Consider the following 25,462-nt stretch of genomic DNA (forward strand, 5'->3'; position numbering starts at 1 on the left):
TCTGTTGGAGTCATGTTCTCAATCCGCCTGATGGATCTAAACTCATTAAAGGCAAACATATAGCTCTGATTTGGTCCAACTCCTCAGAAACACCAGTTCATTATGTTCAGCAGTTTGTAGCTAACAGTGTCTGCTGTGGTCCATTCAATGAGGTGGCACTTATAATTTTTTAAATTTTGATTTTCAAGAGAATCCATGCTACTGGACTTGTTTTGTCTCCATTCTCCAAGACACTGGAGGTAAATGATAGCTACGTGTAGCACTGAGAGGCCAACATGAGGAATGTTAACATTACCCCGTGCACAGCCGACCTACGTTCTCGGGGCCGGTCAATTGCAGGAACATACGATGAAAAAATAAATCAATAATCCCTGCAGGGTGAACCTGAGGAAGCTACAGTGGAAATACATTTTTCGCTCATTGTAAAGAAGCAGAAAAGTAATTTTCAGTAGCCACAGATTATTTATTACTGATGTCTTAAAGTATACCAAGCTATAAAATATCCTTATTATTCACAACATTGTTCTTTTGTACATGTTTGTATAACCATTATCATTTTCCCTATGAAATACGAAGTATCTTTTACAGAGCAGTCCAGGCCCCGACAGCAACTTTAAAAAAAAAAAGTTTCATATTTAAAGAAAAACAACAAGAGTTATGTAATCAGAAATAACATCAAACAGAGAATTAGCAACAAGACATGTTCATTCACTGGTCAAGTAATCCTTAATCCTGTTTAAATTGTCTTCCATGCTGATAAAATAATCGAGTTTAGGGGATTATGTTGCTCATAACAAGATGTGGGAGCAAAAATTAAAAAAGTTTATCTTTTTATATAATTCAATTTAATCCTACAGTTCAATATATCATTTGTAACATGGCTTTTTATATATCAAACTTTAAGAGATGTCAGTTTATTTTGGGGCTCAGTTGGTTGAGTCGGTCGTCTCTCGACCAGAAGGTCGGGAGGTTCGATCCCCAGATCCTGCAGCAACATGTCCAATGTGTCCTTGGGGAGGACACTTAACCCAGAATTGCTCCCGCTGCTTCTTCTACGGTGTATGAATGTGTATGAATGAGTTTAGTTACTCCTGATGGTCTCATTAAATAGAAGACTCTACCATCAGTGTGTGAATGTGTAGGTGTGACCTGCAGTGTTAAAGCACTTTGAGTGGTCAGAAGACTAGAAAAGAAATATACAAGCTCAAGTCCATTTATCAATTTACCATCAAAAACGGTTGGTAGAGTCTGCCATCTCTCTACCTGAAGGTCGGGGGTTTGATCCCCAGCTCCTGCAGCAACATGTCCGATGTGTCCTTGGGGAGGACACTTAACCCAGAATTACTCCCGCTGCTTCATCTGCGGTGTATTAATGGGTTAGTTAATCAAGAACACTCTACCATCAGGGTGTGTATGTGTAGGTGTGTAAAAACACTTTAAGTAGTCAGAAGACAAGGTTCCTTGTTGCCCAGGAAGTTTTAAAAAAGGCAGAATGTCTGTGAAAAGCATCCTGTCCATCATTCTGGTACTTCTGCCTTTTTTTTTCTTTATCTTTAAATCACTCTCTTAAAGGACACATACCATCCTGAGCTAACAGTCATTAGCATCTTAGCATTTCAGACTATGACAGAAATTCCATTTATAGTATGTGGCCTCTTTTCTCCATATAATACTTTCTATAATCTTCTTGAAGCAAACAAAGCAGTTTAATTTGTATACTATTTTTTATTGTGATCTCAAGCTTATCTGTGTTTCCTAACAGAGGACTACATTTTTGCTTATCAGGCCAATACAGTAATTACCAGATGCTTCACACCTACAAACGTGACTGTATTTCAAACACAAGCAGACGCAGAATTCCCTGAAACGCCGTTATATCTCCCCATATTCAATCTTTTCTTCACATCATCCATTCAATCAGTGTTTAAAAGCCCCATGAGTCTCAGTGAGTCGACACAGTCTATGGTCGACACCTTCACGTATTTCATCAGACTGACTCAGGACGATCTCGGCTCATGCTGTCTGCTCTGTAAAGGAAATGATGCCACCCTGTGGTCGAGTACGCAAGCTGCAGGAGCTCTGATCCTGCAGAAAACACCTCATGGAGGGTCTCATGGCTGGACCACGTGACTGAAAATACTACAACACTAACATCTGCAGTCGGATGCATGTGGGTTACGTTAATATGGATTTATAGTTCATGCTGGTTTGATTGGTTTTCTTGTTGGACTAAAACAAAATTATATTAGATGCAGGTTTGATGCAGTCAATGCTATGCTTGTGTCGTTTTGGGGATTTGTGACCTATGTGACTATTATTTTCTGAACAGTTATTTATGCAGCTCACACACACACACACACATACATTTTCTCAGAAAAACCCACACGAACACATACGCTGTAAAACTTGTGGTTCCCATTCTTTTGCCTTGGAGCCCCTCCTACTTATGTCTTAAAAAGCTGAGCCCACCAGGTCCCACCCGGGAAAAAAAAGTGGTGCATTGTCATCAAAAATGAACATCGATTTTAACATATTTCATTAGAACATGAATTAGTGTGGCTGTCTAAGTAGCCTGATGTTTTTGTGTGAGGATTTTTTTTTTTTAAGTGTGTATTATGTCGACCTAAATCATCCAGCATGTTGGGATTAAAGTTACTGTAATGATAAGTCATTTTTTAAATTTAAATAGTAGTAGCATGAAATTGTATCTTGATATTAGAGTAGTATGATCTGTAGTATCTGAGACATGATGGACTGTGTTTCTGTGTCTGACTGTGTGAGCCGTCTGTCTCCGTCCCTGTCTCACAAAATCTCTTACAGAACACGAGCCGAGTGTAGCAGGGCAAGATACAGACAGATAGTCAGACAGACACACACACACAGACACACACACACACACACACGGGCCTGTAAAAGTACAATGCTTTCACATCTTTCTGTTAATTGAAATACCTGGTAGTTTAATCTCTATCTTCAGGCAGAGGACAGGGTCTCATCAGACACTACCACACATGTATGGAGGCTTACTTTAGTATAAGTCTATAATTTATGTTTAAGGAAAAACCTACTGACTTTATCTTTAAGGCTACAGAAAGTAAAAAAAGAGAACTGCTCTGATACATTCAAGAGGAACATGTCTGAGAGAAGCAGACACTTTAATTAAAACACTTTCATCATTATGTTTTTAGAGAGAGAGAGGGTTTGTGTTTCCTTCAGAACTTATTTGCTTTTGGAAAGTTATTGTATAATTTAGAGATAAAGCGCAGCGAGCTTGTAATTGCAGCCGAAATAAACCCTGAATCATTAATGTATGTCTTTTCTTTCCATGCAGGAGTTTATTACAGCTGTTTTCTTTACTGTATGCCTCTCTTACTGAAGACACCAACACTGTCACGCACAGAAACTTCTTCAGAGATTTTTGCACAGAGTTCAAATTATATTATATATTTTGCTACAAAAAATACTAATTCAGGTGCAATCGTTAAAACAAAGTTTGGAAATAAAACGAAGAACTATGAATAAACATTATATGTAAGACTGAATTGCGACTTGGGCGGCACAAGCGCTGTTGCCTCACAACGAGAAGTTTCCTGGTTCGAATCCCTGTCTGACAGGAGCCTCTTTGTGTGGAGTTTGCATGTTCTCCCTGTGCATGTGTGGGTTCTCTCTGGGTACTCCGGCTTCCTCCCACAGTCCAAAGACATGCTCGTTAGGTTAATGATGACTCTATATTGTCCGTATGTGTGAGTGTGAGTATGTCTGGTTGTCTGTCTCTATATGTCAGCCCTGTGATTGGCTGGTGAACAGTCCAGGGTGTAACCCTGCCTCTTGCCTAATGCCAGCTGGGATCAGCTCCAGCCCCCCCGCGACCTTGAATGGGGGAAAGCGATGTAGATAATGGATGGATGAATTGCGACTTTGTAAAAATAATCGTTGCCTTTTGGGCCATTTAAAACATCTCACTTCTTAGAATGAAATCTCCAAAGTGGGAAGATGATGATTTATTATATCACAAACATTTGTCGGTTTTCAGAGGCTGGACCCTTCTTCATCACTGACTCTTAATGAGCTCTCTTCAAACACACTCAGGACATTTAAACATCAGCTTCAAGCCAGACAATCCCTCGGCCTTCCCTGCATCACCATTAACATGACAAACTTCTGCTTTGTGAGGCTCTGAGAACACAAATGATTTCTCTCCTGCTGTCGAATGATTCAGCGCTGTGAGCCTCTGAATCAGTCTGATTCTTTCTTGTGGATATTCCGAGTGGACATTAAAACCTGCTCGCCGTATTGGCTGGCAATCTAAAAGGTAATTTCAAGCCTGAGTCATATTGTGTTTCATTGCTCATTCTCACACACTGATAAGAGTGTGTGTGTGTGTGTGTGTGTGTGAGGATGTGTGTGTGTGTAATGGTGTGTGTCGTGGAGGCCTGGTTGAGGAGATAATTCAGTGATGGATTTCTATCATCTGGTCATTGTCAAACATTTTCAATTGCTTTCTGTTGCTCAAACTCTCACTCACTTACACACTTACACACACATCTATAAATATATATTTGTGTGTGTGTTGGGCATCCCTCAGCCTGCTATCAATCTGCTAATGCTTCATTCTCATGTTAACCTGCAGCCTGCGTCTGCAGCCTGCTGATAAAGCTCCCTTTGCATGTTGAAAGGTTCCTTTGCTATTATTGTTCAGAGGTGGCAGGGACCTGAAAGTGACTTGTCAAATTGTCAGCTACACCGGCCATCGTACCCCCCCCCCCCTCTCCCCCCAACACACACACACACACACACGCCACCTCAACCACCACCAACACCTCCCTCCCTGCCATACCCCCCCCGTCTTCCTCTTCCAGACACATTTTATATGATTTATGCTCTCTTTTATCAGCCAGCAATGAAACATGAGCAAGTGTGTACAGAGTTGCCTGTGTGTGTGTGTGTGTGTGTGTGTGTGTGTGTGTGTGTGTGTGTGTGTGTGTGTGTGTGTGTGTGTGTGTGTGTGTGTGTGTGTGTGTGTGTGTGTGTGTGTGTGTGTGTGTGTGTGTGTGTGTGTGTGTGTGTGTGTGTGTGTGTGTGTGTGTGTGTGTGTGTGTGTGTGTGTGTGTGTGTGTGTGTGTGTGTGTGTGTGTGTGTGTGTGTCTCCACTCAACATATTCTCATTTCTCGTTGACAGTAAAGTAGAGTTGGACTGGATATACTCTTACTTGTTAAACTTGTGTTTGAGTAGGGTCCTGGATTTGTTGTGAATGTAATTATGTTAATGTATGTTACATTTCCTCTCAAAGTTTCTCCTCTATACTCTCATTTGTCAACAGAACTGTCAATCATGGCATTTTACAGCTTTTTATTGCCTCACATGACAAATTCAAACTAAAGTTCTCAGAAAAGTGAACCCTCGGGGATAAGTTAGCATGATAAGAACTAACTTTAGTGACCATGTTTGAGAAGAATGTATTTGACTAGATTTTGATTTCATAGTTTGACCCATCTGTTAACATGGAGATGGCATGGCTTTATGACCTTTACTGCAGCTGGTCAGTAGGGGGAGCTCTACATGCTTTGGCCTCACTTTGGGTAAGCTGTCATGCCGTCCGTCTTCATATACAGTATATGGGACTGACCAAAGACCTTTGTGTGAAATGCATTTATGAAGCTCATAACTAATTTTAATACAAAATCTATTATTTACTCACTACAAATTCAGTTTACCGCTGGTGATACGTTCAAATCTTCTTCAAAGTCTGACGATACTTACATTTTGAGTACAGTAGGCTTACGTCTTGTGAGAGAGAGTCGCAGACGAGGCACGTGGTATTTCTGCTCAGTCACAGCAGGAGGAAGGAGACTGCTTCTGGAGGAGAGGTGGGGAAAGATGGATGGAGGGAGCAGGAGGAGGAGGAGGATGGATGTAACAAAAAAGAAAACGAAGAGGCAACAAAGAGAAAGAGAGTGAGAGGAGAGGAAAAGACAATCTTCCATCCAGTCCCAGGGCACCTTAAGGGATGAGTTGATTTACTGTCAAATCTGCTGCTGGATTATCGATAATCTCAGCCAGGCCCCTCAATCTACCCACTCAGCCATCGCGGCGCTCTCAGACAGAACCCCTGGGCGAGGAGGGGTAGCGCAGACATTAATACAACACCGAGTGAAATGGAGGAGAGGGTGTGTTTGTTTTGTGTACGTTTGTGCCCGAAATATAGCCAGACAGAGGCTGTTTTTCTGCCCGGAGAATTAGAGGGGGGGGGGAGAGGAAAAAAAAGGCCTTCAATTTTCCACTTGAGCAGATTTCAATTTACACACACATCCCCCTCCGTGACTCCGTCCTCCCGCTGTTATTGATAGCATTTAGGGCTGCTGTGATAAAAGATCGGCCACTTAGTCTTCTTCATTCATTTGTTTTCCATCATTGGCAGGACACTCGCTCATGCAGGAGGCTGTGTGCGTTACAAAGCAGCTTTATGGCGAGGGATGAAAACTACGTTGGCAAGCAAGCGAGAAGGAGCAAACTAACTGCAACTGCTGAAATGATTTACAGGAAGAAGACCGTGCAGCAAATTCAGAAACACATGCAAAAGACCACATGCTCGGTTTAATCTTTTTTTCCTCAAAGACGGACTAACAGTATGTTTTTTTAACTGAGCGGTTTTTAAATTCTGGTTGTGATTTCTGTCGTATTTACGTTCCTAGTTTACCATTAACCAGGTAACACGTAGACGATGGCTCCTCTGTGACTAAATTAGAACCACACAGTTATAGAGCTCAACAATGGGGTTCAGGAAGTAAAAATCCCATTCATTTTCTCCATAGCGGATTTGATTATTAGTTATAATGTCATAACAATTCAAGGTAGACTGACCACAAGCTACCTGAGGGTGAATCGATGGTACGGTATATGCTCCTGTAGAAGACACAAGTTCATACATTAACTTTGTAGAAAAAAAATAAAAATACATGGTGTATTTACAATTTTAGGGAAAGCCATTCAGCTAGAGGAAGATGATAGTCCTGCACAGTTTGACGTGGCATTTGAGCAAGTGTGCAGGACTATCGTCTTATTCCTCTAGTGGAGTTGATTTCCCCAAAATTGTGAATACACCATGTATTTTTCTTCCTCAGTCTGCTGATTTTGCCCTGCACTTACATGATTTACGTATAACTACCTCCTTTTTCAAAGCAACTCAGCTACCCATCCTAAATTGTCACAGTGACAACTCTGATTGGTGGAGCCCGCTGTTACCATGGAAATGTTTACCCTCCCTGTTAACTTCAGCTACTACTGAAGTTCACTTTATTACAATATTAACACTACGATAAAGATACATGTTGAAAGAAGGTTTTAAAATGAAGAGCGCTAAACTTTTATTTGTTGGGTCTCGTTGGAATCGCAATGGATTTTGGGATGCGTAATTATGTTCACAGTCCTTATAACTTTTGCCTCTTTCTCCGTTTTCCAATCGTGTTTTTGAACTGAATCAAATTATTTATAGTCACGAGGATTCAGGTTGCTGGTTGGCTTGTTTTAAGGATTAAAAATATTGATTGATAGAAGTATTTTCTGAAGTGTCGATTGAGGATTTGAAATGGGGTAATGTACTTCTGGAACCAGAGCCCAAAAGTGGACGGTCCCTATTGAGCCGTCTGTCTGGTTTTCATGACGTCTCTACTATACATGGACTCTTGCTAACACAAATAACATCAACTCGCTTTCAGTTCACTGCTCTTTTTTTTTTCACAAAATCTTTTAATGAAATGTAGCTTCTGTTGCAGCTGTGTTTACCCCCGACTGTACCACAGTTCTTAATGTCACATTTAAAGAGTCTTCAGCTGGCACCGTCTAATACTGATGTCAAGAAAGAGCAGAACATTAAATCAGACTTTTAAAAGATTAAAAATGTGTTTAGGAAAAAGAGCATGTGCAGGATTACACCGATATCAAGCAGCTACAACCCAACCTCAGCGTGAGTAAGCTGATGAACTCAGTAACACACAGGTAAGCGTCACACCTGACAGCAGCAGAGAGAACAGACGAGGAAACAGCTGGTGGAGATTCTGCAGCTCCAGCTTCTGTCTCACAATAATGTCCCTCCTTTGTGTGTCTTCTATGACCTCCATATCTTTCTCTTAGCCCTTTGGAAATCTTCAGGAGTGTTGTGCAGAGTTAGAAATTTCCAAGTCTTGAATCTTTGTCCAAGACTTCATGCAAACTCCTTCAAGCCACCAGAGGTTAGACTGAGCCGATGTGTGAACAAAGCAGGAAATGTACCACGAGAGAGTAGGAGGAGCTGGTGACGTTTATATCTTCTGACCACTGAGTGACTGCTGCGATCTTCCAGTGTGTGATGACGATGCGCAATTCTGTTTTCTGCTTGCCATTTTTTCTTCTTTCATTTATTCTTTATGTCCCATTGCATTGATAATAAAGCAAAAACTGTCATCACAGCGTCACACTAACAGCATCTTCTTCTCGTCATGTCTTGGCTCCTGAAACCTTCCACCCCCTCCCGTCTGACAGGGTAATACTCCAGATGTGAAGGACGTGTTTAAAATAGCATCTCAGGATGATTTAAAAGGGCACGCTGCTGCTAAATGTTGTGTAAAGAATTTTCTGTAAAAAAGGTTTCTGTGAATGCAGCTCCTTCCCTCGCACCAGGCTTCAGACCTTTATTAATGGATAGAAACATGAGACAAGGAGTTCCTATTTAACCCAAAATGAGGGTCTTTGGCTACCTTGGATTATATTAAACCGTGTCATTGGGTTGTTTGGGTCGAGTTCATAATACTTCAGTAGATGAATAATCCTACTGCTCTCGTTGTCTTCTCACAGGTGGTGTATAAGAACAATGACATCCGTCTGGAGTTGTCCCGCCTGGCTCGAATCATTGACCCAAAGATGAAAATCCAGGGCGAGGTGTCCTACAAGTGTGAGAACGTGGCCACCCTGGACCCCATCTCCTTCGAGACGCCCGAGGCCTACATCAGCCTCCCCAAGTGGAACACCAAGCGGATGGGATCCATCTCGTTCGATTTCCGCACCACCGAGCCAAACGGCCTCATCCTCTTCACACATGGAAAACCTCAGGAGCGCAAAGACGCCGCCCGCAGCCAGAAGAACACCAAGGTCAGTCCAATCCGAAATTTCAGAATATATTTAGTCAATAGCAACTGTACTTGGCATTTGGAAGGAACAACAAAAACTTGTGGAATACTTTACAACTTCTTAAAGGAGTTTTTATTTGGATATGAAACGGATGACTATTTCCCCTGATGCCACTTCATGACCTTCAGAATTCATCTTAATGAGCACCAATGACTTTAGAATATGTTGAATGAAGAAGTCCAGTTCTATTTGGCTTGGGTCCCAGGTGAAGAATATTTACTTATTCAAGATCGTTGATGGTCTTTGAGTTGCGAGCAGTTGATTCACTGAGTTATGATTCCCTCTCAAAATGTAAAATTTTATCATTTTTACACTTAAAATTACGTCTACTTATTAAGTCTTTTATTTTAAGGGTTACAATAAGTCTTAAGTCAGAAAGCCAGAAAGTCAGTCAGCAGTGAGCCTTTCAAGCGATTCTCCCTGGTCTATTTAACTTTACATGTTGGAGTCTGCAGTATTATTTGGAAGGACAGAACTAGGTGTTGTGTTCAATTTTCAAGAGAAATCCCAAGCGGCATCCATCAACAGGCGTGACCAGGTGGTTGGTCTGCTAGTCTGAGTAGATGGAAATGTTGCTTTCTCCAGTCTCTGCTGAGTTAGGAGTGACAGTTATTGCTGGGCGAACAAAATTGGAAGAAGAACCTTCCAAGCGCAACATCTTGCATTATAACAAATGTTAAACCCTGCTGATGAATTCTTTGTCCTTGTCCAGGTGGATTTCTTTGCAGTGGAGCTTCTTGACGGCAGCTTGTACCTGCTGTTGGACATGGGCTCAGGGACGATCAAGGTGAAGGCCACACAGACCAAGGTCAACGATGGAGCCTGGTACCATGTGGACATCCAGAGAGATGGACGCTCAGGTAATCTTAAACATGATGCAAAAAATGTCATCACAACAATCAAAAGTACCAATGTAGGCAATGACGGAATATATTTTTGTGGTTGTAAGGTTTCAGTGATCTATTCAGGATCACACTTAAAAATGAAAGAATACCAAAACCTTTCTTATGGTCTGATGAGGCTGAAAGATCAACATCATCATGTTTTCATGTTGATTTCTTCATGATGATGGAGGTCTTGTACCACTGATGGTGTAGTATCTGATCTGTACCCCCTCCATCCCAAACACAGGTACGATCTCAGTCAACAGCAGAAGGACCCCGTTCACAGCCAGTGGTGAGAGTGAGATCCTGGACCTGGAGGGCGACATGTACCTGGGCGGACTCCCCACCGACCGCACCAACCTCATCCTGCCCACAGAGCTCTGGACCGCCATGCTCAACTACGGCTACGTGGGCTGTATCCGTGACCTTTTCATCGACGGTCGAAGCAAGGACATCCGACAGATCGCCGAGGCGCAAAACGGCGCCGGCATCAAACCCTCGTGCAACAAGCAGCCTGGCAAGCAGTGTGAGAGCTACCCGTGCAAGAACCGAGGCGTCTGCAAAGAAGGATGGAATCGTTTCATATGTGACTGCACCGGCACTGGCTTCTGGTCACGCACCTGTGAGAGAGGTATGTGTGTGTTTGAATCCTCTCATGAATACACCTCAGACCATACTGATGGAAAACGAAAAAAGTGGCAACTTCTTCTTGCACTGTGCCGGTCTGCAATTTCTATACCAATGAAGTTGAAACAGCTCTATGTTTGCTTTCAGTGCAGGTTTTAAGGCATTTTTTGATGCTGAATATTTGATAGCTTCTTGAACGATGCATGAGGATAACAACTTTGAATTACTTGCAACATTGGTCTTTCTTACTCACGACACCAAGGGGGACATTAACAAAAACGAGAGGGTTGTGAGTCCTCCATTGGGGTTCAATAAGACACCAAGCAGGCTTAGGAGAATTGCTACAGTGGATCTGAAACAGGAGAACGTAGATGATTGTTAATTTCTCAGTCCTCAGTCCAAGACGTTGGTGTTACAGTGAACGAGCACAAGAAACACCAAATATTGAGATATCATGCCACCAGTGGGAAGACTGATGAAAACGCGGAACTTCTTGTCCATATGAGTTTCAGCACAAAGATAAGAGGCAAGATAAGAGCAACGTGCTCAGAGCAGAACAACTTTATGGGTGTGTTTTTGAGTGGTGCACTGATGGTAACTTCTCCAGCTAGGGCTTTAGCTTTGTTAAACTTAGACACCTACACAGTTAGCTGGAGACGGCTACTCTCAAGGTACACATTATGCCAAATGGTGAGTACATATAAGAAACAGAACAGTCTGTTACATTTGTGCTAATTGGACCTTAAGACTGGGCAGATATGGGGAGCAATTGGTGTGCAATCGAAGGCGCTGGCACAGCTTAATTTAGGTTCAGTGGTGGAATTCAGGCTTTGCTATGAGTCATATGGAAAGAAAGATGGTTGATGCCAGTTGCGGCCTAGTTTAAGTTGTTCTTTACAGCATGGCATCTCCGCTCCGTCTGAGTCAAGGTCCAAAGTTCTGCATTGTCTTCAAGGTGAGGTAGAGGTTTAGAGAGCTGTGGACTTAACAACCTGATCAGAAATCAGCAGTGACAAAGAAAAGCCAACAGTTTGTACATTTGTTACGAAGAAGCAGACACCTAGTTTAGCATTGTGCCACTCGGGCAAAAAAAAGATGTTAGCCTCAGCAATGCAACGTCCTTCAAGCTCTCAATCAAAAACACTTCAGCTCGCATGTTCCCTGCTGAGCTGCCGGGGTCTGACTTCGTCTTCACTACATCCTGGGAGTGCCGGGAAACATTTCTAATCCGTTAAGTGCTGATGTACACGTTTCTCTTTTACACATCAGACTTTCTCGCATCTTCTTTCTCCTAAGATTGCCCCCCCTAGAGCCAAAATGCTCATTGGTAGCTTTGTTGTAATATAACTGTATTTCAGGGATTTGTGTTCAGCTGGGGGTGTCTGGAGAAGGTAGAATGTAGTTTTGTATTGAAAATGAGCGCTGCTCTGCAAAAAATGAATATCTTCCTCTTATACATCCTGAGTAACTTGTCTAACACAGTCTATGTCAATGAGAACATGGACCTGATTACCCTTCCCCTCTCTCTCTCGTCCAAAGCACATCATGAACCGTATGTTATCTGTAATGTGAGGCCGTCTGCAGAACCAGTTACCTGTTTGTTCATGAAGGTTAAAGTACAAATATGACATTACATATCAGCAGACTCTGTGGACACGCCCTACTGTTATATATCTGTAGATATAATGAGTTCTTTCTAACACTATGGTTTTCAATATTAAGTGATAACCAGGGATGACAACATACCTGATTGATGAACTAAATATTACATTTGGTTGTCGGAGAGCAATGTTTTGCAGATGCTAAAATAGTCCATCCAGCAATCATGGTAATTGATTTATTAGACCTTTGAAAAGGGAGATAAAACCGAAGGGGGGTGAGATTTTGTCTGTGATTCCTTCAGCATGAAAATGAAGTTCAAGTGCATGAAGCTCTGCAAATAAAGGAAAGGGCAACAAGTTACAAACACATGACATGTCGTTTAGGCTGTGTGCTAAAGAAAGGAGCAGGTCAGAAGATGTTTATTTGGAACTACTGAGGCCATCTGATGTTTGATCACTACTCACTGTTTTACTGTTAAGCTGTGACAGGACAGATGAGGTCAAATCTCTGCAGATTTTCATGCCTCAGACTTCTGTTTATGTTTCCGTGGTATGGAAACAGGTATCGACATCATCTGATTTTTACTAGCATGATATCTGATTTTGAAACTCTGGTTTTGCTTAAACCCTAGTGTTTCTGTTCACGGCATTATTCTGGAGTAGGCCGATGACTGAGCAGTTTTTTGCCCCCTTTCTTTCCTTTCTCTGACCGCAAAGTGCACAAATGACATAAAACTGTTATCTCTAGGAAATTAGATAATTAAGTTGTGAAAATAGTCTTCTCTCCAGGGGTGATAAGATGCCCGATAAGATCAGGTCTTAATAAGGGATGAGGTGGCAGGAGCTTAAAAAAAGAGACTCAAATCTGCCTGACTTGTCAATCACAAAGTTTGAGAGAGAGAGGGGCAATCAAAGACACATCCTGAACACTGTCAGTGTCCAGGTTTCGTTTAAAGCGAGTTCTCTTGTGTCTTATCTCATTGACCATGGTGGGTTTTCTCATCTACTAAAAGAGAGAGAAAGAAAAAGATAAAAGCCAGAGGTAAGGGAGAAGTGAGTTACTGGACAGGAACACGATAAAACAGAGAGAGGACGGGATAACAGTAAGCTTTTCCTCCACAGCCAAAGCCAGTCATGTCCTTATTTGAGAGTTGTCCAAATCCATTATCTTCTACTGCCAGCAAGGCATCCAACAGGACGCACACACACACACACACACACACACACACACACACACACACACACACACACACACACACACACACACACATGCCTGCACACATACGTTCACACACACATCCAGTCTTGGTCACGAGTCCTATAAGCTTCAAAATACGACAAACAACTTCCTGCTTTAACTTTCAAACGAGGCGTAGTCGCCAACACTTCTCGACTTTTTTAAGATCATAGTTTTGGTTTGAATAAGAAGTAAAGTGTAAGTTTTGTAACTTACGCTATATATTCAAATAAAAACCACTTCCATATGTGCTACTGCCACCTCCTGGCAGAACAGCATTATGACAGTCACCAATAAAAAAAATTTATTTAGAAGGTGATCAAACTTATTTTATGTTGTATCATTATTACTGAGCCATTATTACATGTGGCTCAGTTGGTAGAGTCGGTTGTCTCTGAACTGGAAGGTCGGGGGTTCGATACCCAGCTCCTGCATCCACATGTCCGATGTGTTCTTGGGTAAGACATTTAACCCCAAGTTGCTCCTGCTTCCTTGTCAGCGGCGTATGAATGGATTATTTATTCTGATGGTCACTTTACATAGCAACCTCTTCCATCAGTGTGTGAATTTTAGTAGTCAGAGGACTTGAAACAAAATATACAAGCTCAAGTCCATTTACCATTCAAAGTCGCATGAACTCTTTTTTTTTATCAATTGATGACTATTTGAAAAACATGACCCATCCCCACTAAAAGTCAACTTAATGATTTCAGTCTGTGGAATCAAAACAGCTTTCAAATACAATACAGTACACACTCTCACTGTACACACACACACACACACACACACACACACACAGACATCTGCAGCCAACATTCCTCTGACCATTTTCCCTTCCTGGTGTCCGGACGCTCATGTTATTAAAGACTGATCAGACTTGAGAACTAATTAACACATGGCCAAATTGCTCCTGCTTCTTTTTAGCATATCAAATAACAGCTTCCTGATCTAATCTCTCCACACCAGTCTCTTTTTTTTTTTCTTCTTCATCCCGTGAGCCGCCGATAATTTGATAATTTCCGCTGAATCTAATTTTTACTTCTGAAAAGAAAAGTTGTAGGTCGTCAGCGGGTCAATCTGATACAGGGTGTACATTTCACCTTGAATTATTCTGCAGGGGATATTTTATTGAAATACTGAAATATAATTATGAAGAGCTGAAGATAGTCCAGAAGACTGTGTGATATCATATTCATTAACACTATTATTCAGCGTTTTATTTTTAGATGTGTGTGCTCCTTTATGCTACATGTTCTCTTTAGGTCATTTTTAAATAAAGGGAAAATGAGATATTGTGAAAAACCGGACTAATAGAGACCGGATTCTGGGATTGGAGAAGAGCAGTGACACTGTCAGGTGTGGCCAAAAACATCATCTGAGTTCTCACTGTGTATGTGTCTGTGTGTGTGTCTGTGTGTGTGTGTGTGTGTGTGTGTGTAGCAGCCATTATATCTTGGCACGGCTGCTGTTTACTGAGTGGATGTTTACTGTTCTGCATGCTGTTATCGGCCATTTGTCTTTGGCTCTGACTTCAACCAATTTGTCCAGCAGAATAAAGTGCTGCAGCTCGGAGACATGACGTGTTAGGTAATGGAGTGGAGAATATATTGTGGCTTATAGGAACACGGTATATCACAGCTCGACTCTTGGCATGAATTTACTCACCTGTTGGTCTAATTTTCATTGAATTATAGAGGCGAGGAGAGTCCGCTTAGAAATGATCACAACTTTAGCTCGAGCAACAGAGGTGGTAAGAAATGTGCGCGGGGGCACTGAAGGCCTAGTCAGTGTGTAGGTCCCTTAGCACTCCATGTACGCTGTAGTCCTCCTAACAGGCAGCTCGGGGTTTAAGTCCGACCTGCGGCACCCCACCCCATTTTCTACTCAGTCCACTGCCCTATCTTTTTTTTATTATTATTTATTTTCGGGCTTTTTGGGCCTTTATTTTAGAGATAGGGCAGAGGATAAAGTCAGAAAACGGGGAGAGAGAAAGTGGGGAACGACATGTGAGACACAGGTCGGATCTGACTGTAGCCTTTGAATGAATGAATGAAACCTTTATTGCCGCTCGGGGAATTTGCCTTGCACAGAGAGCATAAAAAACACAATACAAACAAACATTTACAGGACAGTACATAAGAACACATCAAAAAAACAGTTGAACAGTACATGGGGTGTGCCCACTAACCACTAGGCTAATATTGGACACATGAAGATGGATGACATGTCTCTGCCTCCTCCTGATGCACACAAGTGAAGCCTAAAGACCTCTGTGTTGCGCATTGGGAGCCAGACTCTGTCCTGTAGGGATCGGCTTGCAGGGGGAGCTCCAAATGTTTTAGCTTTACATTTAGGGAGCTGTCATGTCATCCTCTTTTATGCACACTCTAGGACAAGGTCATTTATTTAATGTTAAAAATAATGTTGATCCAATCAAATCTAGTGAACGGGACTACAGGTGTGCATGAAGAAAGTTAAAACTGAAACAGATCAGATTAAAAACAGGGTGTCAACATGCCAAGGTCAGTCAGTTCAGTGTATGAATCCTTTGGACACACTCTATTGAGAGAGCATCTCGTATACACACACACACATGCAAACACACACATGCAAACACACACACACACACACGGAGTTACACCCAGGAAATACAACACGTCAGAGTTAATCTGACAGCTCAGCCCGGAGCTGTAATGAGAATTTAAATTGTGTATCTCTCACCGTGCTGTAATCTGACACCTTGTCAATTAGGCATCACTCGCTGTGACCAAACACACACACACACACACAAGTTTTTCATGTGCTGTTGAGCATGAGCAGCGTGTAAGCACCAGTGAATAAAGATCACACAGCGATATTGATCTTGTCTCCACATGGTTGATAGAAACGTAAGTTTCATAAAGTCATGTACAGAGAGGGTAGTGTTCGGCAGTGGTAGCTTCACCAGGCGTCACAGATTGACCGGGATTGGCGGCGACACTCTTTATGTCTCGGCTCATGGGACATATCCCTCTGCTGTCACCTATTGAAGGGTGGCGTGTAACACCTGGGGGCACAAAAAGTAGCTCCTATCTTTTGTACTGATGATATAGTAAGGTCATTTTATGATTTAATTTAGTAGATATCTTACATATTGGTCCTTTAATAACTGGCAAATAGTTTATTTTCTGGTACTTTAAGATGCAGATTACGATATGTGTGATCAAGAGAATATGTACATTTTTAAGAGTATAGTTTTGAGTGTTCAGTTCCTTTAACAGCACCTCTCATTTCAGTGTAAGTCCACAGGTACATCAGGTTTCAAGGTGTTTATTTCCATGCTTCCAACTCTACCTTCTGCAGAGCGTCACAGCAGACAGATGTGCTGTGTCTCCCCCCAGTGGTCATTTGATGGAACTGCAGTTTCCCCTTCCATGCAGCAACAAAGGGCGTTTAGAGGACACATAATGTCTCCGCGTGTTATTGGTCCATTTATCATATTAAGTTTGTGTGACAGCACAAATAATCACCCCTGAGTGATACCAGAGGAGCGCAGGGAAACAGCAGCCGGCACTTCTTTTTTTTTTGGATGGATGCGAGATGAAGCCGAACAGAGACGGGACTGTGAAAGGAAAAAATACCCAGATAAATACAAAATCTACATGTGGAGATTAGGGTAGATTTTGTGAGGCTTTGTTAAAGAAAAGAAGAGCTTAAAGCAGACAAAACACATTTGCTCTCTCCTTCCCCTCTGAGAAGTCAAGTCTGGAAATAGCAGCAGAGGCAGTTTAGCTGTTTTCTTTTAGCACACTGAGATGAAATTGAGCCGCTCTTTAAAGACTCCATGCCGGCAGTGGGTTGAAATATGAAGACGATAAACTAAAGGATTACAGGATGGAGAGAAGGAGTGTGAATGATTGTTTTTTGTGTATCTGGAGGCTACAATCTCTGAGACCTTTTAAATATGTGGGTCCAGCAGTTTAGTTTTAAAGCTGACTTTGTCAACATCACTCTTCTTTGTATAATACTTATTAGTGTTAATTTGTGTATGTCTGCAGACTGTATATTATCTGGCTTAATTGTGATTAATAACAGTAGAGGCTCTGATGAATCATTTTTGTATTACTCATTTTTACTCTTTAAATAAAAAAAAATGACCCTGGAAAACCACATTGAAACGCAAAGAAAGCTTCAAGGAACCTGTTTCATCACAGCCCAATATTTAATTTAGGTTGGTAATTTTAGGGGTGGCCAATCAGATTTCAAGTGGGGCCCAGGCCGACCTAGACCCCCCCTCCAATGGATCCGCCCCTGCTGCCAAGTCAAATACACCTGAGCCCCTCCAGCTGTTCGTGCTCACCACTACACATGGCACTTTTTATGCAACTTTATGGATTACCTTGATGAATTGTTAGCTGCTCTTGCATGCAGATGTCTGTTTGTAGACGTTACTTAGAGCTAAATTGTCGTTAGATCTCTGCCAGCGCCTTGCCAACTGCATTACTGCGGATCAGTTCTGCCTCTTTAGGTTACAACTTAGACTGCGTACAGCCAATGTCCGCTGTAACCAAAGTGGGAGATGCTGCTCGTGTTATAGAAACCAGAAAACTTCTGATTCCATAATCTGGTCTTCTGGTCTAGCAGCTGATTATTCTGCATGGTTATGCAAAGTCTGTTAAGGAAGCTTAATGAAAGGGCGGTAGCTGAGTCTATAGGGACTGGCTTTGGGAACCGGAGGGTCACCAGTTCAAGTCTAGGTGCGGAACAAATCTGGAAATTGGTCTGGTAGCTGGAGAGGTGCCAGTTCACTTCCTGGGTACTGCCGAGGTGCCCTTGAGCAAGGCACCAAATCCCTCCACCAGCTCAGGAGTGTCCTCTGTGAGCAGCCCCGTCACTCTGACATCTCTCCATCAGTGCATGTTCACAGGATCCTGTTTGTGCATGTGTGTGTGTTTCCCCTCGAGGGATTAATAAAGTACATGTTCTTCTTCTTCTAGAATCAAGAATGAATTTCTGTCCTTTTTCTTGTAATGCACTCAGACTTGATTAGTGTTCATAGAGTGAGACACTTGTTTGTGTTGATGTGATTCTTTTGTTTTGTTTATGGTCCTCTCTTGGTCTGATCACTCCTAATAAGATGATTTTGATCTCAATGAGACTTTAATCTTGAGAATTATAAATTGAGAGTCACACAGTGTGGCCTCTACCGCTCAAAACTGAACAAACACACACACTTTGCTTTGAAGATCATTTTTTCATTATATTTATTTACACACTCATAAAGCAGCGTGAAATCCAGTTAATAAGGAAGAAAGAAAGAGAAGTGTCAGGAGAGGTGAGAAAGTCACAGGCGTATAAAACCCCTTAACTTAAAGAGAAGATGAAAAGTAAGCTAATTCACATTTACACGGCAACCTTTTTCCTCTAGCATTATCAGGGTGGGAAGTTCAAAGTGCTCATAACATACAGTCAAAGTGACTGTTTCTACTCTGTTTACACTCTGCATAATTGTAGATAATCTGACAAATCATCATCATTTTACCGTTCGTCGATTAATGTGCAACTGGCAAGACAGAGGAAAGGAAGATCCACAGGGTGCATAGCGCTATGTTATAAGGTAAAACAAATATTTAATGACCTCACCTAGCCTAGCCTTTATGCTAATGTTAGCACTCAACCATGTTCTAGTTAATCATGAAGCCTAATACTTCCCCCATTTGAAACCAAAGAATTTAACAAGAGTGCCTCAAGCCTCTATGTAAGCAGTTGAAACATCTTACATTGACTCTCTCCTCCTGGCACTGGAGAACAGCCCTTCCCTGGCAGCCCTGCAGCGTTCTGTCTCCGAGAGCTTCCAGGGAGCTTGCCAATCAGAAGAAAGTGGGCATGTTGGGAGGGGGGCCTTAAAGAGACAGCAGCGGAAACTAACCGTTTAAGGCAGAGGGTGAAATTAGGGATTTTACTGAAACTATTATTTAAAAAAATGTTTTTTTGGCTGCAAATCAGACGAGGCTACTCACAGACTGACAACATGAAAGGTGAAAAGGAAAGAATATGGGATCTTTAAGTTAAGATATAGTATGCTAAGTTAGTTTCTGAGCATCTCTACATGTTGTCAGTGGTGAAAAGTCGTTGGCCTATGGCTGAATGAATTTAGCCCAAATAATCAGCAGAATAAAGGTGCTTGCGATGATACCTGTCACTCATTTACTCATTTATGTTCGGATGCAACTCTACTGTATGTTCCGTCAAAATGTAAAATAATCTTCTGTAACTTATTTCTCATCTTAATTGTGTAAGAAAGGTAGCTTAGCACTGCTAGCCTAGCCGTCCCTGACTGAGCGATTATTGTGATTGGTGATTAACAACAAAAACCAAACAAGATAATAACAGAAAGATAATCTGCATGCTTATATTTCTGAGGAGGAGTCTGTTTTCTTTAATGTAGTGAAGTGCATGACTGAAAGCCAATAAAAGCTTTGAAGTCTAATCCTTATGTGACACTTAGGTGTGGATAATTACTCACTGTGCAAAAGTGTACAGACACAACAAATATATTTCACAAACAAAACCCAAGCCAAGTACCGATTTATGTTTTCTGTAGCTTTCTGCAGTGTCACACAGTCATCTGTGGATGATTGAGTTTTTGAGAGATGTGAATTTCATCCACAGATGCACAAATGCACACACACACTCTCCTGCACAGAAACTGTATTTGTGTGTGTGTGTGTGTGTGTGTGTGTGTGTGTGTGTGTGTGTGTGTGTGTGTGTGTGTGTGTGTGTGTGTGTGTGTGTGTGTGTGTGTGTGTGTGTGTGTGTGTGTGTGTGTGTGTGTGTGTGTGTGTGTGTGTGTGTGTGTGTGTGTGTAAGAGAGTTTGAGAGCACACTGTTATTTCCTCACTCCCACCACTATCAACACATCCACATGTCTCTGACTGTGCTCTATTTCACACTACGGGCAGAATCAGCAGACTCACACAGCATGGTGGAACATCCAGTGCAAAGTACAGAGAAGTGTGTGTGTGTGTGTTTGGACACTTTGCAGTCAGACAAGGACACGCACTAAAACGAGCCGTGTGGGATGGCTAATCCTGCAAACTCCTGGAGCCAAAGAAATTAGGCGTTCGCTGTACGACTACATGTTTTGGCAGGGATTAGCTGTTGTTGGCCGGAGAAGCAGCCTTTGTAATAGTACCTCACTTTTTCTGCTACTTTTACTCTCTTCTGTTGGCTTGTTTCAACTTCAGTGGTGAGTCACTGGTCAGTTCACTCACAGCCAAAATGATGCACCTGTTCCAACACTTCTTCTTCTCGGTGCCTTATCACAGTCACAAGTTGTCAGTTGTCATTTTTTAAAATGTTGCCAAGCTTTAGGATGGCCGGTCTCACCTGATATAACTCTGTCTGACAGGATGACATACAGTACAGAGGCTACAGTACGGAGAGACTAGAAAAATGAAAATGCTTCTGTCACCGGCAAAGAGTTCTTTCAGGCAGTGATGGACAGTGAATAATAACTGTAACAGTATTGTTATTGGTCTACATCCTAAATCATTTTAACCCAAATGCCGAGCACTCTGCACAGTTGGCTACACAAGAAGAGGATCAGAGCGTTCTGGCTCCCAACCACGCAGCAAATGTGGGACCCTGAAGTGCAAGAATTGAGAGGCTGTGGAAACCAGGTCATCAGAGGTGTTTTTTTTTTTTTAGTTGATGTTGAGAGGACTGTTCCCTTTTGTGCAGCTGAAATTGTCAGACCGCCTCGACAGAGCCTGAAAACATTGGAGATTGGAAGCCGGTTTGATGGCATATTTAAGAATGAACCACTGTAATCTGTCAGTTCACTGTCAAAGCTCGCTGTCATGCAGATTCAAGCTCAGTCTTCCCTAATTCAATAACTGCTCTAAAACCATCGACTGTGTTGAACAAGGACATATTCAGTGACATCACTCAAAGAGTTTTGATGAAGCCAAATGATCACAGTTGCGGTTTCGCTATCTCACTATTTTCCATAATTCTTCAGAGGTACGACTATAATCTTTGCAGTGAGAGTTGAGGGTATAAGGGTACAAAAATCCAACATTTGCCTTGAATCTCTGAAGCAGGTTGATTCAGCCATGGTCTGGATCAAAGTGGTGACCAACCTGCTGTGACTGCGAGAGCCACTAGCATGAATAACTCAAAATGTTCACAAAGCTTCCAACTGATGATATTGGACTCCAACCTCACTTGAACTATCCCTAACATCTCTGTTTGTTCTCTCTGATACAGAAGCCTCCATCCTCTCCTACGACGGCAGCATGTACATGAAGGTGGTGATGCCCAACATCATGCACACCGAGGCGGAGGACGTCTCCCTGCGATTCCGCTCCCAGCGGGCCTACGGCCTTCTCATGGCCACTACCTCCCGAGACTCAGCCGACACGCTCCGGCTGGAGTTGGATGGGAGTCGCGTCAAACTCACGGTCAACTTAGGTATCGTATAACCCCACAATCCCACCCATCTGCCTCCACCCCTCCACCCCTCGCCATGAGACAGTTTACCGTTAAGCGGTGACCTCTCGTCTCCTGTCACCCTCTGTCTATCTTTTTGTGCTTTTCATTAATCATCACTTTGATCCTCTGAAAGTCTGCAAACTTTACATAAAACAGATTTGATCTTTTTGCATGAGTGTGCAGATTGAGCACACAGATAACCACAGACTGAATACAACATCTACGTTCTGATATTTAAGGCTATACAGTCATAACTTGTTTTATTTAATGGCTAACATGTTTGGCCCATCTTTGAAAACAGACAACCCATAGTCATGTCCATATTCTTGTTTACAGAACATTTAAGACAGTCACAGCACAGGTTGGACGTACTCTCTGATGTACTGATTTGTGCCTTTAAGTCTCCTCCTTTAAATTTTATTAAAAAAACAAAGTGTGCTGTGACTTTCTACCTTCACTAAGTATGCCAACTGATCTCCAGTCCATCATTTAACAGGACATTAGAAGAACTTTTCTTGCCACTTATTTGTCCGTCTGACATCAAGGAATTTTCTCTGTCACCTTCCTGTTTCTTATCAGTGATTCTTTTCTTTGCTGATGACGGTGTCATTTCTGTTAATGGAAGTCTATGCCTCTTTTTTTTTTCTTCAGTGTTTTGCTTTTGTTAAACCTGTCAAACTCCATTCCCCATCATGCTGTCAAAAGATGGTATTCACCCCTTCAAAGGCCTTAAGCCTGCGGCCCGTCAGGCGAACAGCCCGAGAACAGAGCCCAGCAAAACCTGCAGCTGGCTGCGACCCCAAATACCCCCCCAAATGTTCCCAGTCGTAATCGATAAAGATTGTCACAAAATTCAGTCGTACCTTTCAATTGACATCCTCCGTTTTCAGTATGTCTAGTAGAGTAATACGGAAGCTTAGCCTTAGCTGGTTTGCCAAGCCCCGTTTTGATTGATCTCTTACTGATATCGTTAATTATTCAAAGTTATACCAAAGATTTCAGCTAAAATGTTCCCAGCTCTAATTGGTCCTCACTAATGTGATTTCTTAGCCTAATTTCCTGCAGACCATTTCTAAAAAAGTGTCAATTTTAACAGAGCTATCCTCTGATCTAACTTAGTGGCACACATAGGGATACTGTAATGTAGCTCTCCAAATCTGTTGGTTGGGGTTCCTGTGCCTCTGCATGGTGCTGGTGCTGATTGGATCGCGGCTGTTTGCTCCCACTTTTCTGTTGCGGTTGACGACACATGAAACCACCAGTCACATAGTAAAACCAACCCTCACTGCTTACAGCTGGCCTCAGTGGGTCAGGTGCATCATGAGATTGACTTTGTCTATCTCCCAAATTCAATTTATTTTGTTATTTGAATGACAACTCAAATGATATCAGTCTGAATTTTCTGACTTTTCAAAGATCCGTGGCTCTAAAATGGACGTCTGCCACCGCCTTGTTGGTGTGGAGGCTTTGGAGCCAGAGACTTTGACGTTTCTAATCTGAATATTTAAACTGAAAGACTGTCGGTGTTGGGTTGGTACTCATGTAGCTGGTACCACAAGTGGCCATTTTACTGTAAATAATCTGTTAAAACAAGTTTTCAAACTATGAAACTATAGAGAATAAGAGAGCACAAACTCTAGAAAAGCCGCACATTTCTATGACCAATAAATCCATCCATTCTTATATTAATTAATTGGTCAACTTCAAAAATCAATCATTTATTTTATGTTAATGTGTTAAGAGTTAACCAGAAATACTGAATAATAAAATGGCTGCCTCCCTGCATGTGTGCGTCCCCGGAAGGGTGGACTTTTTGTTTTTGGATGTCTGCAGCAGTAACCTTGAAGGATGCAATTTCATCTGTCATTTATTCTTCCCCATCTAGACTGTATCAGGATAAACTGTAACTCCAGTAAGTTAACACTCAAGTTTCATTTTGCTTTCTCTGTTGATGTTGTTTGTTTGAAAAGGAAAATGTGTTTTTTAAAAGAATATGAGTCCTGCAGCGGTGTCCACCTTCTCCTTTAGGTCTATGATGTAAAGGATAAGTTTCTTTGGTTACCCACAATGCACCAGGAAACAACAAGAATAGCCAGAGTCAAAGGGAACAAGTACATATTTGTTGTAGTTATTTGGAGATAAACCACTTCGTCTTAGCTTTTTGCTTATCGACCTGCATCCAGAAATAGAAAATTAAATGATCAGCTAACATTAGCTTAGCTTGGTTAGCAAGGTGCATCTGTAATTTACCAAATTTTGGATGCTAATTTTTATCTAGTGGTAAGGAGTCTTCAATTATAATGTATCTATTCACTGAATTAATTGAACAGCTGAGTCATCAGTGTACCTTATGTTACAACTAAATGCTGAACAGGGCGTTTTTCGATCACTTGATACGATAGGGACTTCGTTCAATCACAAGATAGCTACGCCCTGTGACATAACTTGCGCCTCTATTGTACTCTACAAAGGGCCTTAATTTAAAATACTCAGTAGGAAAATGTTTACTGAGGCTAATTTTCTAGTAGCCATCTATGCAATTGACTTATTGTGACAGCCAGATAAAGCGCCCCCTGCAGGCCATTAGAGAGAATGTAGGTGAAAGAGTTTTCTATGTCGCCTTCAACCAGCAGCTCTGCCCACTAAGTCAATGTGTAAAAGTGATCAAAACAGTGTAAAAAAAAGTGATTAGAACAGACAGCTTACTGGTTTGAGTAGTTACTGCTATTCACTAAGTTATTAACCACTTTTACTCTGACGCATCAGTTGTTAAAACAATAAGATTGTAAGACAAACCTAAATTATATTTTTAATTTGAGCCACAAGCAAAAATAACTTTTATTGTGTAGATTCCTATCTTAAACCTAAAGACTGACTAAAACAAAAAACCTCTGGAAATCCAACAGTTAGGTTCCTCTTTAAAGCTCCTGTGATGAATTTTTGGGTAGTGATGATTTTGGCGACCCCTGTGGACGTTTAGGATGTTTAATCTCTTTGCTGAGCCTGTCCTAAACACGTGTCAGTCATGTTGTCTGACAAGAACTCTCTTCCATCTTTGGTTTAAAATTCCAACATGCAACTTACAATCAATCTACAATGAATCAACGCGTCTGATGCCTACCCCACAACAGCCTATACAGGCAATACAAATAACTATATAGAAATAATCGTCTCGTATGCTCATGTGGGTCCTAAAGAGGCATCAGTGTAAATTTTAGTCTGTTTCATCGTCACTAAAAAGCTCCTCACAGTAGCTTTAATCACTACATTAAGGTTCAGCATGTCATAGGAGACTGAATATCTAGATAGTAAAGTATAGCTGTGAAACATTTCTTATCAAATAGATCAGTAATTTGGAGATTTTTCTGGTCAGAAAGTGAAAGTGAAACTCAAAGATTCAGATGAGCGTATGATGATTAAATCAAATTATCCCACTTGAATCAACGTTTTCTAACAGCAGCGACTCTGATCTGCA

The 25,462-nt window shown here is 41.7% G+C and overlaps 1 protein-coding gene across 4 annotated transcripts in view; it reads left to right on the plus strand.

Moving 5' to 3' along the window:
* The window catches only part of LOC132992780 (neurexin-3a), a 78,131-nt gene that overhangs the window by 9,704 nt on the left and 42,965 nt on the right, over positions 1 to 25,462 (plus strand). For 3 of the 4 annotated variants that reach the window (XR_009676378.1, XM_061062286.1, XM_061062283.1), the window contains exons 3-7: positions 8,831 to 9,124; positions 9,876 to 10,023; positions 10,295 to 10,678; positions 21,763 to 21,966; positions 23,873 to 23,899. Coding sequence is in view for 3 of the 4 variants with exons in the window: in XM_061062286.1 (XP_060918269.1) it covers positions 8,831 to 9,124; positions 9,876 to 10,023; positions 10,295 to 10,678; positions 21,763 to 21,966; positions 23,873 to 23,899 (1,057 nt within the window). In the remaining variant the exon portion in view is untranslated. The remainder of the gene's footprint in view (positions 1 to 8,830; positions 9,125 to 9,875; positions 10,024 to 10,294; positions 10,679 to 21,762; positions 21,967 to 23,872; positions 23,900 to 25,462) is intronic. The other variant, XM_061062284.1, reaches the window with a different exon arrangement.

Source organism: Labrus mixtus, chromosome 18 (genome assembly GCF_963584025.1).
Source record: "Labrus mixtus chromosome 18, fLabMix1.1, whole genome shotgun sequence".
Lineage (NCBI taxonomy): Eukaryota > Metazoa > Chordata > Actinopteri > Labriformes > Labridae > Labrus > Labrus mixtus.